The sequence below is a fragment of the Coloeus monedula genome (genome assembly GCF_965178545.1).
Source record: "Coloeus monedula genome assembly, chromosome: 1".
Taxonomy (NCBI): Eukaryota; Metazoa; Chordata; class Aves; order Passeriformes; family Corvidae; genus Coloeus; species Coloeus monedula.
The window spans coordinates 36531962-36552671 of NC_138781.1; the positions used below are offsets into that span (position 1 = coordinate 36531962).

Consider the following 20710-nt stretch of genomic DNA (forward strand, 5'->3'; position numbering starts at 1 on the left):
TAGAAATATCTGTTCCAAAGCGGAGGTGAAACTACCTGGTACAGATATTTTACTTCATTACTAGTTCTGTTCCTCAAATTGATACAAATGGCCTCCTTCTGTTTCTGTCTGTCTGCTTGCCTGATCAGCGGAGCTAATTGTCAGAGCTGGGGAGATCTCCTATACCTAAACAGAAGATATGCAGTTTGTAACCTGCTTAATTTGCCTTATGTCCTGGATGGCCCTCAGTATGTTGTTCATTAAAGTATCAGCTGTTTCGGCTGTCGCAGTGGCAACCTAAGCATAGGCCTATTTTTCTTTGTTAAAAGGCCAGATTGTCAATAAATAATACACATCTTACCAGATAATTTCTTATCACTTAAATATGACAGTACTTTAGTTCTCTCCCCTTTCACAGGTCTTAGTTTTGCACGTCCAAAGAGGACGAGGACAGGGAGTACCCTGGGTACCACGGAGGCTAAGGAATAAGGCTTATTAGTCAATCAAAAGCCTAAAATTGAAGCTTTGCAGAATCACTTTAGTGAAAGTAGGTTGAAACCTTCTCTTTTTAAAATAAGGAATTCCAGGTCTTTATAAATGTCCACATACATGAAAGACAGGGTAGATCCCATCTGTAGTGACATATTTCTGTTATATAGAACAATCAATTTCTAATTCAATCAAATTTGTGACAGTAAAGCTCTTTAAAAATGTTTTAACATACATTTAATCTCAGATACAGAGGTCTGTAACATCAGCTAGCTGCACACAATTCATACACTGCTTTGTAAATTACAATCTTCTGTATGTCAGGACAGAAGTGAACCCAGACATTTAATTATTATCCTGTACCAATCATGCTGGCCTCAGCTAGAATTCTGATTTACTAGTCTTTTATTATACATACACAAGTACAATCAAATGTGTACAGTTCAATTTTTTCAAATAAAGAGAATCTGCCTTTTCCATATGTAGGAGATACAGCCATTTAACATCATTTGATCATTGCCTGGAAACACTTAATATGTGAGGTGTTTATGGCTAGTAACCTTGATATTATATTTTTGTGTAAAGTCTGAGTAAAATATTCAAAAGAATGATTTTATTCCCATTCTTAGCTTATGTATGACTTTTTTATAATGAACCAGTTTTAAACCACTTTTAATTACATTTACAGGGGTTGTATTAAAAATGATTAGTCTGTCTTATTTTGCTGTTCAGTTACTACAGTTAAAATGAAAATTTCTTCTTGGTATCTTAGGTTCTCTAAGCATGTAATATTTATTAAAAACAATTAAAATTTCTTTTTCATTTAATTTGCATTCTTTCCTTTCATACTGCAAGTAGTATGCTACATGTGTTCTAGAAAGCGAGATGAGAGCCAACTAGTTGATTTTTAACTTGGATTTGAGAAAAGCTAGGAAAAGAAAAAGAAATGCTCAAATCAGCCTCTCCCAAAGTAGGGTCACAAGGAGTTGTTAAAAGAATGACATGAAGCCGACAAGTGATTTATGCCAGTATTCAGGCAGAGCTATATCTGGAAAGACCTGGAAACTTCCAGCTTAGATGACTGAACTGAGGTAGTGTGCCAGTGTCATTAGTGAGAATGGTCTTGTTTTCATATAATGATTTAGAGTGAAACTTCCAAAATGAACATTTTTAATTTCACTTAGATCAAGAGAAGTCATAGGTGTCCAGAGAAGTTGTGGATGCCCCATGCCTGGAAGCGTTCAAGGTCGGGCTGGAGGGGGTCTTGAGCAACCTGATTTAGTGAGAGGTTCTCTGCCCATGGTGGAGGGGTTTGGAATGATCTTTAATGCCTCTTCCAACTCAAATCATTCCAAGAACAGACATCACTGTCCAGAAGGTCTTCCCTAGTATCTGCCGTATCAACCACTGAAGCCAGTTACCCATGTCACAGAATAACCTCCAAACTGGAATTAATAATGTGCAACTCATGCAAAGCCACCAAACCCCCCATATCTACGAATTCTAGAAAGGAAAATCCAGCTCTGGAATCCAGTATTTCACAAGTCCATAGCAGCTACTCACATTTGCTCCCACAGCTGAAGTAATTAAAAATACTCCTGCAGTTCCTGAATACAAATTTGCAATAAGGCACTGAAACCAAAGGGCCCACAAGCAGCAAATTTCTAAGAGCATGTCAACACCTGTACAAATACAGTCTTTCAAGTAAAAATTGTACCGTGTGATAGCTATTTTCAACTAACTATATTAAATATATGCATTTTTAAACATGCATAACTCTTCTGTTAACTGATGTCTTAATAAAAATATCTAATACAGAAAAGAGGAAAATGAAGAGTTGTAGGGAAGCAGCTAGTGACAGCCTGAGTTAGCTCAAGATATACTGTGTTGCTCCAATAGCCTTTGTCACTATGATCCTGTTTCAGCTCAATTAAAAGCAAGCTAAACAGCAGTTATTATTAATAAATGAATATTAAAATGCTTGTTATGTTAGCATATGGTGTTTGAAGAGGTAAAAACCATTCTTGCTTTTATTCATCCAATATGAAGTGAAACAGACTGAGGACAGCCCCTTCTCCTCCAGCATACCTGTGCCTTTAATGAAGAAGCCAAGCCCTGGAGGAGAAGCACAAAGGTTTTGAACAGGACCATGAGCAAGAACTGTGCAGGTGGAGCACAATGAAGATTTCTGGCTGAAGGGTAAAACTCGCCAATGAAGGACACAGGGCTTTTTCAGGGCCTGGTGTAAACCACAGCATGGAACCCCAAAGACAGTAAGAAACAATCACAGCTGTTCCAGTATAATGCAAAGAGGTTCTCTGTTCCAGTCTCGACTTTTTAATGAAAACACACAGTAGCATGCATATTTAAAAGGACTCTTAAAAACGCAATGCTACACTTCATGTATATGTCACTCCCTGGGGAGAAGATGAAAGAATACACATTATAGGACACACATGATGTCATACAATACGCTATCAAAAAATATTTGATAAGAAAATAATAAGTCTTCGACAACTCACTGTATTTGCATTCTCAATTGCTTTTACCTAGGGAAGTACTTCTCACACAGAGAAGTGTAGACCTCTGTGGTTTTTTCCTTTAAATGAAATGATCTCTAAAAACAGAGGTAAATAAACACCGTACAGGGCAATTCCACATTAGCACTGAATACCTGAGTGAGGAGGGTTGTAAGCGGAAAAAAACCCCAACTTACAACACTGAGTAGCTAAGGACCAATTAGAAGGTAATACAATTTTTTGACAGCAAAAATTCACTTAACCCTGTAAGGAACGTCAAAGGCCAAAACAGTCCATGTGAATTCCACTTAAGATTTGGGAAAATTATTTGATAACGCATGGGTCCTGCTTTGTTCAGAAAAGATGGCATTTACTTTATTACTTCATTCCCCTCTGTTTTCTACTTGTTTTCTGTGTACTAATATAAACCAGGTATCTCAAACTTCACCCAAGGTATCTCCATGGAAATACTTTCTAGTGATCAGGGCTATGAGGTTAACACCAGAATAGCATAATTGTCCAAAGACAAGCAACGGAAACACACAGTATATGGCCAAAATGGAAATATGAGTGTTCACTTACCATCTCTCACATTTCTTCATGGCAGGCTTGAGAATCAGGTGGGATGCAATGGTAAGTATGAATTGGGGAACTTATCTGTCTCAATTGCATTAATTTCAGTCACACACTCCAGTAGTTACCTTTGTCCTTCTAGCAACATCAGCCTTCTCTGTCCTCACCACCAGCTATAGCCTTTACACATGAAATATATCCTGCCAAACTCCAAATCCAAAACACTCTGACCCATTAAAGGTTTCCCCTTTTCTTCTATTAAGAACAAAGAACACATTACATTTTTCTATGTGAAGTATGCTATTAAATAATAGCTTGTACACTAATTAAAGCAAATGTAATTGTGAGAACACACTGACATTGTTAAAGTAAATTACCCAATTTGTTAATAGTTTCATTTCAAGTGACCTTAATTGTATTAATTGTGATATTGAGCAAACTAAATTGAAGAGTATTAAATGCATTGTTCCAGTCTGTCCTTAGAGGATCAACTTTCTCATTATATCAATGAAATGGGAATACTACCTACCATGCTCCTCAAAACTTTTGTTGGAATGTGGTGGACGCTGTAACTTGGAGCAAAAATTTACAGCAGCAACAGTTATATATAATAACCTAGTTATTCCATTTCAGTGTAAGAGAAACCTCAAGCATTTCAAAGTCAGAAAAACAGTTTGTCAGATGCAATACACAGGGAGAAGGTACTACAATAATGTTTCTGAAATTTCATTCAGGTCTTATAAAGTCTCTGCTGGAGACACAACTAACATTCACTAATTTCTCTAAGAAAGATCCCTGTTTCAGAGAGGATCACTCAAAAATATAAAATATTGCTAGAATAAACTGAATAATAGCATGATGATTCTTAGAAGAGAAAATGTAGCAGCAAGATGTCATCAACCTACTATAGTCAAAAGAGAACATAATAATGCACACATACATAGATGCATGTAAATTAAAATACAGCCAGATCCACAAGAAACAATCAAAATTTAAAATTTCTTTAAAGAACTAATATCTTCCGTTTGAAGTATTAGATTGCAAAAGTGAAAATCCCTGCCATAAATTTCTTATCAACTATTTAAAAATGCTATTTTAAAAAGCATGTCAGAGTGCATATATGCCATGTCCATCTTTTGTATCTTGAAAAAAAAAAATCAGACATAAGGAAAATAACATAGGCCAAATTAATCAACAGTAAAGGATGAAAATACTATCTTAATGGATTTTAAAGAGAGAGAGAAAAAAATCTTTAAAGACTTATTCTGAATTTTTTAAACTTGCAAACAAGCACATTCTCACGGCTCATCATAACTCAAGATTCAAAGTTTTATCAGTTACATAAAATTTGGAGAGCTACCAATGCCCAGACCTTTCTCCAAATGACACTTACCTCATCTGTAATGATCTACTTTCATTTGTTCAGCTAGGTAACTGTCTCATGCCTAGCATCTGCAACATTAATCCTTGCAGCTGTTCCTAGTGAACCATGTCTTATTCTTCTCAGGCCACTTCTCCAAAATCTCAAGAATACTTTGAATTTTACATCTACTCTCCATTGTGTCAACAGTCCTATCCTAAATAAACCATGTTTTCTCTCTATTCCTTCACTGAAATGTTCATAAAAGCACTGAGTACTACTACATTCAATCAACATATTTCTGGAATCCCATCCAATATACCCTTTCAAGTTGACAGCAAATGAACAAAAAGTAGTCAATGCATGCAGTTTTCCAAACAGCTATACTTAAGAGCAATCCATGTATTTTTGAGATTTCTTTCATTTTATGAAAACTGTGAGAGACTTTTGTAACTCCAGCTGGACATGACATCTCCTGGTTCTCCATCAAGTTTTGGTATTGGTTGCACATACTAAAAATACAATACTTCATGTAGATTAACAAATCTGACTAGCTCAGTAATTAAATATTTATTTTCAGCACCCTTATCACTTCTGTGTTTTTTTCAATCACCTCATCTCAGTGAAGGCTTTTATCCCTTTGCCTCCAAGGTAAGCATTCAGCAAGGCTTCAAAAACACAATTCAGTTGTCCTGATATTCTACAATATTGCACAGAACATCTCCGATGGACCACCTCTCCACCATATTTCTGTGATTCATGATAAAAAAAATTTAAGATACCGTTTTTCACCAAGTTGATTCTGTATCACCCCTGAAACTTAAGACTGCATTGAAAAACCTTCTCTTGAAATAATTTTGTGAAGGCAATGATGGACAGACTGCGTGGACGGGAATGACTGCATATTTTGATGCCCAAAGAGCTAACACCGACCAAGCAAACGCTTTATTTAAAATGAAACATTAAAACTTCAAAGACCTATTCTGGATATATAAAGTTTCAAATTAAAATGCACTATGTGTTTCACAGCAAAAAAGCCTATGAAGATGAAATGGATGCTTTATATAAAATATTTACATAGATAGAACATAAAAAATGTACCATAGTTGGTAACCTTTATGACTTGGGGAACCATGTATTTACATATCTTTATCCTCGCATGTGCGTATGTGTGTGTTGTGTATATATTTTTAACAGTTGACAGCTGTTTTAGAGCATACAGAGATGCCAAGCTGAATGAGGGTCTTGATTACTTCAAGATTAGCTATCTAAAGTTTCTATTCATTTTAAGTGTTGTTAGTGCGAAGAGTCATTAGTCACTTCCTTGTCTCATAGAACATCAGCATACATTTACATTGTTAATGAACATTTGGGGTAAATGAATTAATGGCACTTTTAAACATCAATTCAATCCTAATAACTTTGTATGTCATAGAAATGTTAAGGTTGGGATAAAAATGAGAAACCTTTTCAGTCAAGGTAACTAATCGCTTCTGGGCACAATAAAGGGTAAAATTAACTTACAGTGGTTTTTTAACAGGGTGAAAATTTTGCTTTTTCCTGAAACAGAGTTGAGAGAACTGCCAATATTTTTTTTTAAAGAAAATCGAAGTCAGAAGAAAATGTTTATCTTTTTCTTGACTGGGGTAGACTAGAAGCAAACTGTTTTTCCTCTTAAAAATGGTTATTATTTTAGGTTATTGAAAAAGATTATTTTCAAATTTCTAAAAATATGTACAAAAAAGCATTTAGTTGATCAGGTTAAAATGGCTTCATATCGTTAAGACGTCAAATATAATAGAAAAGAAACACTGACCTAGAAAAGCTATTCCATTTAATTGTCAGGTTTTAAAATACTTTCCCCTAGATGTACATTCACATTTTCAAACATTAAAGAAGCTTTATAAACCAATGAAGAAATAGTGAAAAAATTAACTCAAAGGGACAATGAAGTTTTTACCAATATATTTTGAAGCAAAACATCAGCTTCTTCTAAACTGAAGTAATAAACATGACTGAGCAAAACTTGACATAGCTTTTTAATAAACACTAGTAAACAGATGATTTATAGACAGATACACCCACAGAGAGTAGTTGATCTGGGTGAGGGACTTAGAAAATGTGACAAAGTTGTTTCAACTCTGTAATTTAAAATAAATTTTTTATTTTGCCCTCCTGGTACATGTGTTCAATGACTGGAAAATTACAGGTAGTTAAGGTGCCACTGTGTATAACTGAATACTTGAGGAATGTTTTCATGACAAGGACGAGCTTTCTCATTAAGCTTATCACTTTCTTCGAACCAACTATACTGTCACTACTAGCAAGTAAGTAGAAAAGATGAGCAACACAGACACGTGTGCATTATCCAAGCAGTTTGTTCTCATTGTTCATTAGGGTCTTCCAAATACTGCATTTAATTAATTTACTTTAGGTTATGTAGTAATTTCTACCTTTAGAGCCTGTTCATTTTATCTCAACTTCGAGGTGATTTTTTAAATAAGAATATAGGTGCTGAGTCAAACAAAAAATCAGCCTTTTAATTTGCATAATTTAATTCAAAATAACATACTTAAATTTACTGCAGTATCAAAAAAACCACACCCTCCCCCCAGAAAAAACCAAACCAAACCAAAAAAACACAAACAAACAAAAAGATCCCTAAACCCAAAGCAGTGCAAGAGCCCATGCTTGAGAAAGTAACATAAAGCCATACTCCATTTCAATATTCTTATGCTGAAGTCAGTGTTTGGTTTATGATTAAAAAAGGATGACAGCGCATTAAACATTTGGCTAATGCTTCTGTCTATAATTGAAAGTTGACTTTTCGTGGTTTTCATTAGTGTCAGAGTGTTCTACACATACTCTGTGAAATGTTCTTTAAGTTGCCCTGTTCAACTTCATTGGGAGAATTAAACAAATTATGACAGGTACAGTTATCATGACACACTTATATAAGGTATAAACTCTAAAAAAAGTACAGAAATACAAAACTCACCTTCCCCTGGCTTGTTCAAAAAACTCTGCAAGGGATCAATGCCTATCTCTTGTTCCTCTGTTTGCAAAGGATGACTGGTTTCTGACACAGAATGATACATATTGGCAGTAGTAAATTCCAACTGAAGAGTATTTATCTGGAAGAAAAAAACAGAGAAACATTCAGTATTCCTTTAGCTACTTTTCAATCACACAATTTGAGTGCAAAGGTACTTAAAACCTCCTCTTACTTTCCAGGCATATCATCACCATTAGTTGTCTAATAGCAGAACAATAGTGTTTCCACTTGAATGTTTTAAGTGTTGCAATATTTGGAGTCCAAAAAAATTGTTATACTACCTACAAATACCACACTGCAAGTAGAAGTCCAAGCGTGGCTTTGACAGACTGTAAAACAGAGCAAGAGCCTCTTTTCCTTCCTTTTTCTAGTTTTCCCTACTCATCTTTTAGTCTGATTCCAAGGAGAACTTGGGCATGATGGAGATTATAGAGCAAAACTGAGGAAAGACCATCATCATCACTCTTCTGGACTCAAGACCTCTCATCCCAGAAAATCCTCCTTTTAGCAACTTCTTTTTCAGAAATCGTAGGTCAAGTATGAGGTAACAGCGGCAGACATGCAAAAAGAGAATGGGTTAATACTGATTGGCTTGATAAGTAAATTTGGTTTTATCAAGATTTATATTAGCTTTTTTCTTGGTTCTGGCCAGAACAGGGTTTTGCAGTAGCAAGAAGGTGGCATGGCTAGGGCCCAGAGGTTATTCTGCACCATGTCATGTCATTGCCATGGGCAGGGTGAACTGAGTCTCTTCCAGGAAGAAAGGTTTTTTTCTGGTTAAGTAAGTACGGTGGAGGGAGTGGTTGGGTAATGTCAGCTCTGCGATGGAGGGAGTGGTCGGGCATCACCTGTTGTTGGGCTTTCTGCAGTGAGCAAGAACATTTCTTTTCTTGTACCCTCTATCATTAGTATTGTTGCTGTTACTGGTCATTTTTCTTATCTCATTTTATACTGGAAACTGCTGTTTCCAGTAAATTGTTCTTATCTCAAGCTGTGATATTTACCTTTACTTAGCCTCCAGTTCTCTCCATCCCACCACAGGGAAGAGAGGGAGGGGGGAGTGAGCGAGCGAGCTGTGCGTGGCATGCAATGGTTTCACTGGGAAAACTAAACTGGAGGATACCATTCCTAAACCATGATAGCTTTCTAGAAAGATGATGTTAAGGATGCATTTTAAGAAATATAATCAACTAGCTGGTGAACATTTACAAAGACATCTTCCAAAAATGAAAGCCAAAAGGGGAGTAATGGCAGAACTGAAACCTTAGGAAGTAGGTGATGCGGATTCATCCTCACAGGCCCCTGAATGACATTCACATCGCTATCAAGCAACTGAACAAGAACTGTGTTAGAAGCTCATCTGGGGAGTGCTGGAAGCTACTATTGGCTGCAACAAGTAAGAGGATGCCAATAAAAGGGTGAAAAGCAGACGAGGTTATGATCAGTGCATAAGAAGGAGAAATGACCTTTCCATTGCATTAATAGTGTAAGAGTACATTTGCCAAGACTGCATTTTAGTCACTGTACAGCAATTTATTAACTTGCAACACAAAAAAAACCTAAGCCAGCTAAATAGGTCTGATTTGCCCAAGCACACTAAGTAGCTACCTACAACCACCAGATGAGTTTTAAATATCACTTACCTTAACTGCTTTGTTTACAAGTACCATAACTTTCTAACAGCAAGAAAATTGTATTTAGAAAGAAATCGAAAAAGAGATACAGAAAGAGGTATGCATCTACACTTTCAGGACTGGCATATTAACGAATTTGAAATCACTTCAATTATGCTTTTCCTTTGGTTCCTAGAAGGTATGGTGTTGACCGTGTAGGCTTTATACCTTCAGTTTACTGTCAATAAATGAAAGGGAACTGGGATTCTTAAGACCTTTTTATACTCTACACCTTCTTGATTTTCCTAGTAAGTTATGTGGAAAAAACCCTCCAAGCCCCCAAACCCCCTAAATAATAAACAAACCTAGTTGGGCCACTAGTAGGCATTTCCTTGAAACCAGTGCATCCAGACTGTTTTCAAAAGGATGCTCTCTCAGCCATATTCCCTGAGGGTTTTATCCTTTATTTGCCCTGGCACCTGTGTTGCTGTGGTGTTGAAATGGTCACATCATCTCTCACTTCTGTTTAGCTGGAAGAGAACATGTGAAGGTCTTGGGAACAAGGAGCCAGGAACTGAGGGAAGGTAGGACTTACCACTTGAGCAGTGGTACACTTTTATGTCAAATTATTACAATCATACAATTATATGACAAAACACACCACTAAAACACAAAACTGCCTTGAACAACTCTATAATAGGCTCAACAAAATATGCCATGAATGTATGTACACATCATGTGTTTCCTATGTAATTTTTAAACTATAATGGAAACTGCACGAATGGTATCTTGAAGAAAAATATTTACAAACTTGCTAGCCCCTTAAATAACATTTGCCTGTAGTCTTATGGCTACAAAATATAGAGAGATGTTTATAAATACCTGATATATTAAATAAATAATAAAAACTTACAATAATTTATTTAAAAAAAGAAAACATAACCCACCATCAACTTTGCAGAAGTAATTTTCTCCTGCTGGTATTTTAGTTGCTGCTCTCATTCCTTTTGCTATATCGCTGTAAATATCTTTCTAATGATCCATTGATTTTGTCTTCACAAAAATTACAAGCTTATTTCAAACTGTGCTGCTTAAGTTTAACTCTTTATTTTTATGGTACTTCAGAGATTGCTACACAGTCTGAACAAAGCACAACCCTGAGTGTCTTTCAAACTGAGAACCAGGCACAAAATGACCTTACCAGTCATTGTAGTTTCAGCAGCCACCACTTAGTCAAGACACAGTATGTTTCAGACTTACACTGTCTTACATCCATATATCAAATTAGCCCGAGCAAGTTTGGTCTTCTATATTGTTCTCTTCCATATCCACCTTCTTTTTTTTTAAAATACTCCCCAAATGCCATACCTTTACAGTCTATAAGAACCATAATTTACTTTACAGACTGTTAGAGCGGTTTAAAACAGCTGAATAGATTTACTTTTGATATCTGCACAGTGATTTAATCAGTTACTTGTGTTTGTTTATGGATACATATAATTAGAGTTAAAAAAAGTATCACTACCTATTAGTCTTCACTCCTTAGTCCAAGCAATTTTCTACACAGTTTTACACTTACATTCTTTTCTGCTCTTGTAACAAAGAGCAAAGAGAACTATTAAACCAATTATGATTACACTTGGGATCTTACTCTGAGACAGATTAATTCTTTACAGGTTTGTGGTTGATTTGTAATGGCCTATAACATATTGTTCATATTAAATAAGATGCAATTTAAAACCATTCTCAATGTGAAACAATAAAAATGTTATAAAACTCTGAAATTCAATTACTGGCTTGCAAGACTTGATACTGGCTAACCCTAACATCTCAGTGAAAGCTCAAAGTGACACTTTAACCTATTTGTTCTTTTTTTTTAAACCTCCAAAGATGAAGTGCTAAAAAACTGAAACACCAGGCGTGCTTCCCACAACTGGGAGTTCAACTATTCAGTAATATACATGAAAAAATAATTAAGGCTATGTATGAAACATTTATCTAGTCAGGGAAATTAGCAGAAACACTCATGAGCCCAAGGAAAAGGCAGGCATAGAGACTCTTTGTGTGGCTACTGAACTTAAGTAGTAGGGGGAGCCCTCTTGTGCCACCAAGGACAGTGCCCCAGGTTTGCTCCTCGCCGACCAACACACATGGGGTGAATCCTGTCTGCCTTTCAGTGAAGGCAGCTTGTTAGCACATCTGTTCTCAATGGAGACCACAAATCCCTCGAGAGACAGGCTTATGGACTCCAACAAAGAACCATACCAGATATCAGAAGGGCTCTGTGGAGATACCTGCTTATAGCACATCACCCCCTCTCCCATGACCTCCTCTGTATTCCATAAGTGATAGAATACCAACCTGTTTTCATTAGGAAAAACTTAACTGATGTTTACTGACATCTACCTAACTAACAACCCCTTTCTACACAGCAGAGATTAACTACTTGCTGCATTAGATAGTCTGATTTAACATACCCATTCTAACTCAGAGAATTCTCCTTGTTCTCACTGGGTACTTACTCTTAGTACTTACTTGGAAGTTGCCTGCTTCTTTTTTAGATGTGAGAAGGTTTATTCACCCAAGAGTTTACAAATATTTTGCCTTCCTTATTAGCTACTCTAGCACATTATGTGATTTCTACCACCTTTAGCCATAAATCAGTCTTGTATAATCATGCCTTCATTAGCATTGCCATTTTTCCTGTATACAAACCCATGAGTTTGGAATGCTTAAACAAAATTACATTTAAAACATTCAAAACCAAAACCCACTTCTTCTCCAGACTGTCAGGGTCAACAGCCTCAATTCAGCCATACTTCATCTTCCATTATTAAGTCATATCTAGATAGATAGAAATACAAGACAAAGATAAAAGTCTAAGTGAGATATGTTTCTATCATTAGCTGTACAGCCAGTGAAGCACCCATCACTTTTGGACCAGAGCTGGGTGAAACATGGCAAAAACAAATACACAGAACTGTACAAGGCAGAAGACTAATCTATAATAAGATTATAATAAATGTTCATATAATAAACTGATTATAATCAATGTTCATTAAGAAGATGGAAAATTAAAACAAAACAAAAAAAAATTGTTGCATTCTTTTAGCAGTGAGAGTATTCACTACCACAAGAGCAACTGGTAAGACTACCCTAATCTCAAAAATGTTGATAAATCAGCATTTCTTAAACAAAACATAGCACAGTTGAACATGAATACTGTACCTTATTTCATGTCATAAAACATTCACTAACGTCTTCACTTGTCACAGATACTGAATAGAAATATTCAGTATTCAAATTAGCAGTTTATGGATGAAAAGCATTGTTTCAAAAATAGTGACTAAATTATTCCAATTTAAAAAACCTAAAACCCACCCTTAAGCATCACTGTTTATATGGACTTTGAAAAAATTAATTATTCAAAGCACGAAACACACCAAAACACATCAAAATTAATGTTTAAGAAGTGAAGAGTATTCATATTGTTTGGGCAAAATTAGAAAGTATAATCAGTCTCAGCAAGGGTATTTTGAAGGTGTAACTGAGTAGGTGAAACAGAATTAGGCAAAGCTTTTATAACACCCATTTCCCCTCCCTTCCCCATCTCCAGTGGTAAAATGGAAGGAGAGGAACTGCAGGCTTGGGGACGTACTCAGGGATGAGGGCTGAAGCACTGCACAGGTTGCAGCACTTGCCCCACTCTTGCTTTCTGACATCCTCTTACCTCTAAACAATCAAGCAACAGAGCAAAATATTTTATGCCTAAAGAAATGAAAATGAGAACCCACTAGCTCTGAGGACAAAGCTGAACAATGCTGCTAAATCTTGGATATGCTAAAAATAAAAATCACTTTCCATCAGTACCAGCAAAGCTACCAGAATATGACATTACTGAAAACTACTGAAGCGTACTGAAGTGTTTTAATAATACTTTGCATTCATTCTATTAGACTGTATCAACCACCTTCTCCAAATTATCTTTGGGCCTTTATTTCATGCCATATAGCAAAGTTTACCATTTTAATTACTTAAATTGATGACAAGTAGGGGAAATACTTGTTTAGCTAAGTGATAAATTAGCTGCCCTGTGAAGTCAAATTGATTAAGACGACCTGACTAAAAGCAAGTGTCTGATGTGGTAATGGTCTTATGCATGTTTTGTTAAGTTTGACAGCATCATGTTATGAGGGTTCACAACTCTGCCCCTCATTTGTGGCTTATGAAGTAATCAAGCATGTTAGAACACAGAAGTGAGGATTTTCCAGAATGTGAAAACATTTTAAAGTAGGTTAGAAATTAAATATTAGGAGAATAAACATGCATTGGGTTTATTTAAAGCAATGAAGCACAGATGTCTTCCAAATAATCTAGAAGCAGTCCCAGATCATGGGTTTTCTTACACTAGCAAAATTAAATTATTCCTCCTAAACCAGGGATTAAAAAAACCAAAAATAAACAGCGTGCTAACTAGAGGGTCGATTAGAAGACAGTCCTGAACATGAACTTTGGCAAATGAGAAAAAGAGGACCATTGATCTATTTCAAGCTGGATATTTTACCAGGGTACTCATTAATAGGCATTTTTGAAAAATCTGTTCTTACTGTAATATTCACTGCTTTCTTCTTTGCTCTAGGAGTGATTTTCACTTAGGCCACAGAGACCATCTATCTCACAGCACTGTGATCTTCAGCTCTCCATCACTTGAGGCCTTTACTACCATCATCTCCATTTAAATACAGAAAATACTAGTTCCAGTGCCTCCAAGAGAAAAACCGCCAAAAAATGCCACCAAACCCAAACAACCCTCCCACACACACGGAGCAGCTCAAAACCAGCTAAGATTCCTACTCAGCCACTTCCACAGGTTGCCACCACCCACTGAAGAAACATGCCTGGGGAAGAACACTTACTAAGTCAGAAGAAAAGTGCACAATTTGACAAACTTTGGATAGCATAAAGCAAGTCTGTTATCTTTTAGAAAATGTATCAGATTATGTATCATTAAAATAGAATGATGCAAACATAAAAAATGGTCTGACATGGTGGAGCAGATTAACATTAACATCAGCTGGGATCCAGAACAAAACAAACAAGATCATGCCACTGATGGACAGGTTAACAGCCAGCGAGTCTGATGGTCATTAAATGCAATTAATTTTGTCCCATTTAATAACATTTCCTGCATTTTAACTTCTGCCTGTCTGATCTCTAATACAAAAACAGAGTTACATTGGACTTTAAATAAGTTAATTAAGTATTAAAATCAATCATGTGAAAGTCTTAATATTTAATATTGTTAGATTGTATATCAAAGTGGTTTTATTATTTATTTACTCCAAACCTTTCCAGAATACTTCATGTGGCAACAGGGAGTCTGTATCTCACAAGATAAATGCATTTACAATGCCAAATAAATTATATATAAAAGCATTTGTCTTAATACATGTCATTCAATATTAAATATCACCCATTGGTACCACCCTGAAACCCTAATCCATTTTTACCAACCGCACATTTGTATTATTCAAATGTTGTCTATTAAATAGTTGTCTCGAGAGCCACAGTAAAGGAATACATACCTAAGAACAATTATCATAGGAGCTTTAAAGCACTGTCTACAGTTTTAACCCTACCAATTTTCATGTCTTACCAGTACTTAAACATGCAAAGTATAAATTCAGTAGTGAATTAAAATGTCAAGGATAAGAAACAACACAAATAGCCTGGGACCATGGCAATGTATTCTCTTGGTAATTCACATGATAGTTAAAAAAAAAAAAAAAAGACAAAAACCTTTTTGTTAAATAAAAACTTAAAATTCGATTGATTTCAAAGACAGGAAATCTTCCACACATTTGATACAAGCAGGAAACAAGTTCACACACTTGCTGGTTTTCAGTTTTCTTGAGGTTACGTGATTCTGCAAGAAAAACTAGTTTGACTAAGGAAGAAAAACTTAAATAATGCAGAGAGGATCAAAATCCTTCCATCATGTTGACCAGTAAGTTTGATAGCCACAACCCTCCTCTCCCCGTGGTCAACAATTTTTCTCAAGGTGTAATGCTCTGCACAGTGTAACCTGACATTCATGGTTACACAACTTCTCTCTTCTGCACTGAAAATGGTGACAATGAAAAGTATAAAGTGCATCAACCATCTTAAATCCCTGATCCTACAGTTATGTATTCAGTATGGTATCATAAAAAAACCCCAAAGAAGACAAAATAGCCAGCCAAAGCCAGTCTCCATTTTGCAGTATGAATTTCCTAAAAAATAACCTCAAATCCTACAGCCCTAACACAGAGCTACATCTATTCTTAATGCAAACCTGTGTGACAGATCCACAGTGAAGCTCTTAATAGAACACAACTTTGATCTAACATTGTCTGCAAAAAAGAAACACCAGCAAACAAAGAAGATCCAAAGTCAACAGCTAAATGTAGCCCCTGCCCTGAACATTCCTCTACCCACAGAAACTACATTTAGCACCAGATGTGAAAACGTTGTGTTGATGCATTTTCTCATTCCTTCCTTTCAACTAAAGTCTCAGACAAAGGTTCCTCTTAGTCAGAACAGCTGATAAAAATTAGATGTGCAAATCCCCTCCCATTGTCTGACCCAGCTAAGGCCTGAGCTGGATTACTATACCCATCTTTATTCAGATAGCACAGGACAAGGACCAGCTGCTGCAGTCCAGAGAGAAACAAGGAGACCTATTAAGAGCCTAAAAAATATAACCTATGACATAAAACTCAAAGAAATGATGTTTTGCCTTAGTGAAGGTGAAAAAGAAGAAGGAAAAATGGCGTAAGAGTTCAGATCTTTACAACATTCAACTAAAAAGCTACTCCCTTTTCTTAGAGTGATCTAGAGGTGATAAAAACCCTATTCATATTAAAAAGATTCAAACAATTGGAAACTCATTAAATAAATTCTTTGTTTGCTTTACTTTAGAACATATTTTATCTACCTCATTACAAAATAGTTAAATATAATTTAAATTAAATCTTTCTTCTTCCAAATATGGTTAGGTTTACTGCTTTTTATGGTATGCTTTTAAGTATTTAAGAGTTTTACTTTCAAGAACACACAGGCCCCGTGCTATGCTACACACTTTATGTTTTAGTAATACATATGTAACTCAAAGGGCCAAAGAACGTCAAGACTGAAAGAAATCATCAAAACAGTGAACTGGAAAAAATGGCAGCTTAGCCTGCAGCCTTACCCAAAATGATAGTAACTAGCTTAGACACTAAAAGTGTATTCAACGAAATAAGTTTCTAGGATATCACAGCTTTAAAGTAGTAAGCAATTAATCTTGGATTCAGCCTTTATTCTTTCACTATTTTTAGAAAACAGTTTCCTACAGGGGTTGACAGAATTTTTATAGAAACACCAGCATGTTCACGCACGCACAGAAGCATTTACATCAAATCTTTCTCTTCTAGTTTTCTCTTCTAGATATGCAGATGCTAAAGCAGCATGGTATCATGCTGAGGTACAAAGAAAGTTGGTGTAAACCTCATTTGCTAAAGAATATGAGAATTTCATATGCACTTTCAAAGGCATAGAGAGAGGCAGAATTTGTTTTGTACCATACAACCAGGTTTCTATATAAAATGAAGAACCATAACCCATGTTCAGCTACGTGATCCAATCCTGATGAGTGAATTCAGATCAGACTTACACAGGAAAACCTGACTCTGATTCTGCTGCAGTGCAATGACTGCAGACTGCAAGGATTTTCCATAACTTCTGCCAATAGAAATGGTGGCTTACTTATGTCTAAAAGTCATACTCAAAGGAAAAAAGGTTCAAAGTAGGGCTACACCTTGTAAAAAAATACGCTGAAGCTTCTTCCCTTGAATGCTCCCTCTCACACCCAAAGGCTCAGTCTATGTAAGGTACAGTATTTCTGTCATGTACTGCCTGCTCACACTGATTCTCTTCAGCCTTGCCCCACCAGCACTAACAAAAACAGGAGCCCCTCTAGAGGCTCAATATTTTTGTACAATGCTTACTCATATCTAGGATGCAGTGAGTTTCAAAGAGCAGTATCCAAATGAAATGAAATGAAATAAAATAAAATAAAATACCTCAAGCAAAGGAAACCTCTGAGACTTGGAAACAAGCTATAGATGAAACCTGCTAACTTAGCAGGTAATTGACTGCATGAAGACATTATATCAAGATACCACCTCTGCTATGAGTAACATTTTACTCAGGGTTCTTGTAGTAGGAACGTATCACTGTATTCTATGCCACTAAAAGGATGATAAGACAGGTTCTTCCTTTTGCAGAAAGTTAACTTTGCTGCTCAATACATCCTGATGCATCGCCTGTGTTTCTGGTAGTCAGGAACTCTTAGTACTAATTCCTGCCAAGGTTTGCAATATTATAAATGGGAGAAAATGACAGTGCAATAATGTTCCTTCTTTAATAATTTGATCTCTTAATACAGTGTTATCTGTTACAACTTATTTTCATCTCTCTTCCTACTCTCATATTTCTCATTAAAATTTTTGAGCAGCTGGATGAAACGTTCTCTGCTTTCCTGTACAAGCACATCAAACTCCCAAGGGAGTAAGTGGTCTTGCTGAAGTCTTCAGGCACAGAGAAGCCAGGCTGACAAAGCCCCTGTAGCACAATGATTTCTATAATGCACTGCTACTTAGAGGCATTTATTCCTCCTAAAATATTTTCTGGGCAGTCCCTGCTGCTTGCCAGAGCATGTAAAACACAAGCACAGAAGTCCCCAGTGCAAGCAGCATGGTACATCAAGCACGCTGCCTGTACCACCTCAAAACCTGAAATAAATGAAGCTCTTAAACAGCAAGTAGGAAAGCAGTACTTTGCAAGGTTATAGAGGAGCAGAAGTCTGCCTATTAAAAAAATTATTTAATTCTGCAGAACTTTACCATCAATTTCCAGTAACAATAAGAATTCGTAAAATAAATTAATTCAGGAATACAGATAAAATACACTGTTAAAAGGGGGAAATATTAATAAATGTGAGTTGCAATTAAAAGGGCTTCTTGGTTTGGCAGTAAATTTATCATCATCAGCTATTTTCTTTACCCTAAGTCCTGGGTTTATTTTGCTTTAGAAGTGGGTCAGCACATATTACACAGTAAGAAACAAAAGCCTGGTTTTGCAGGACATTCGTGGACAACATGTAAGTAGCAGAACAAGACCTCAGGTCTTGTTGGCTAAGAGATCCACTGCCCTGAGAGTTGTATATGCTCCTCTGCTCTGGGGAATGAGAGCAGAACAGCAGGCAGATTCTTGAAAGCTTTTTGATTTTTATTAGATAATACAATAGATTGATGCCTCCTAAATAAGTTAGGCTTAGTTGAGTGCTCTCTCTAATTCACCAATCACTGTGACATGACTGAATCTCTCAGTGTTCTCTGAATACCAAGTTTTGTTGCATGTAACCAACAAAAAGAACTGGAATTCCCACAAAACAGTAAATAGATTTGATGAATTGTATTGGAACAACAGCTGTCATTATACCTTACAGAAAGCTGACAACACCTTTGAGGCTAAGCCTTTAAGCCCATTTTATTAAAAAAATATAACTGATGTAAACAAGTTATGGTTAGAAACCTCCTTGATTAAATTCTTCTTGGTTTTAGAAAGCCTTTTCAGATAGTTTCCTTGTCTGTGCTACACAGATCAGTATGACTTTTTAAGAATATTTAAGGTAAATATCCTAATATCTGAATGATGAAAGTATTCTGATTCTTCGTGGATAAAATAGCTGCTTTCACAATCTTCTTTACAAATCTTTTTTTTTTTTCTTTTCCTGTCCTTCTGACCAAATTTATTCGTTTCTTTCTCTCCCAACACATGAAAGACCATTTTGCAAAAAAGGTAGCTTTCTGATTTCTTTTTCCTGGTGTAGACTGTATGATCTCAACCTGGCCATATGCAAAAGCCTAGAAAAAATATTCTTTTTGCTTTTTTGTTGCATTTCTGGTAATAACTGAGATAGAGAAGTGCCCTAGGTGAGGCAGAGAAGTGACCTACCAATGGCCAGGCTCTGGACCGCTCAGCGCATTAAGAAGAATGGAATCAGAATTTTGAACTGCATCCAGAAGTAAATGGAAAGAAACCAAGCACATAGAATATAGGTGTGATCTGTTCTCACTTTTCTTTCTTACTTAATAGTAAGGCTCGGCATCTTGGGGCACCTAAAATTAGTAGCTGCTTTTGAAATTTTGGTCATGTATTATTCATCTTTTTTGCCTAAAAGGAAGACAGAAGATGGCAGTAGCAGGTGTTCTTAGCTTCTTGATGGAAAAGGAGGAAGAAGTTGACCAAGGGGATAGATCTTTCTTCAAAAGAGGGGTAACAGACAAAGACTGCCTAGCTGAGATGACTATTTTCTGTCAAACACATATCACAATTCCACCTGTTGCCAAGAAGGCTTGAAGGCAGCAGATCCTCTGCCTACTCACCCAAACTCCTGTGATTTGGAAGTTCCTGTTCTTTGCTGGGGAAGAAAAAGGGAAATCCTGTTCTGTTTTAGCAGCCACACTTAGGTGCAAACTACTGAATACAACAAACCCAGATAACTAATATTATTTATTCCCAAGTTTTGGTTTAGAAGTTTTGACAGGATCTTACCAGAAATGAAAGTCAAAACACAAAGATAATTGAAAAGAAATTATTTAAAAAGGCAGAAAATCACTCCTTTGCTAGGCTACCCCAAGTCAGCTTTCTTTCTCTCAAAGAACCCCACATAAGACTCCCTTCACCCATTCAAATAACTGAACACAGTAACAATAAGTAATTTATTTCTAACAAATGTCATCTAGTATATCTATGTGACGTCAGTCTGTTTGAAAGAGTACTTTCTTGCCTCCTTTAAATGCAACACTGACTCTGTATTTAGTGTAGCTTTCTCACTGCACTGATGTCAGGAAGAGCTAATGAAGAAAGAATGCTCACCTTCCAAAGATATATACACAGCCTGCCCTATAAAAGGTAACACAGGTGAAAAACCAGTATTTTAACTAAAACTGTTGGCATTCTCAAAGCCAGAAGGAATGACCATGAGAGATGGGCAGGAAAGAACAGAGATTTTCACTTTCTTGGGTTGTTTCTTTCA

General features: G+C 36.2%; 1 protein-coding gene across 1 annotated transcript in view; it reads right to left on the reverse strand.

The window, feature by feature from the left end:
• Positions 1 to 20710, reverse strand: part of TBC1D5 (TBC1 domain family member 5) — a 317175-nt gene that overhangs the window by 178347 nt on the left and 118118 nt on the right. The window contains exon 3 of the mRNA XM_082289383.1: positions 7919 to 8054. Within this exon, the coding sequence (XP_082145509.1) occupies positions 7919 to 8018 (100 nt within the window). The 5' untranslated portion in view covers positions 8019 to 8054. The remainder of the gene's footprint in view (positions 1 to 7918; positions 8055 to 20710) is intronic.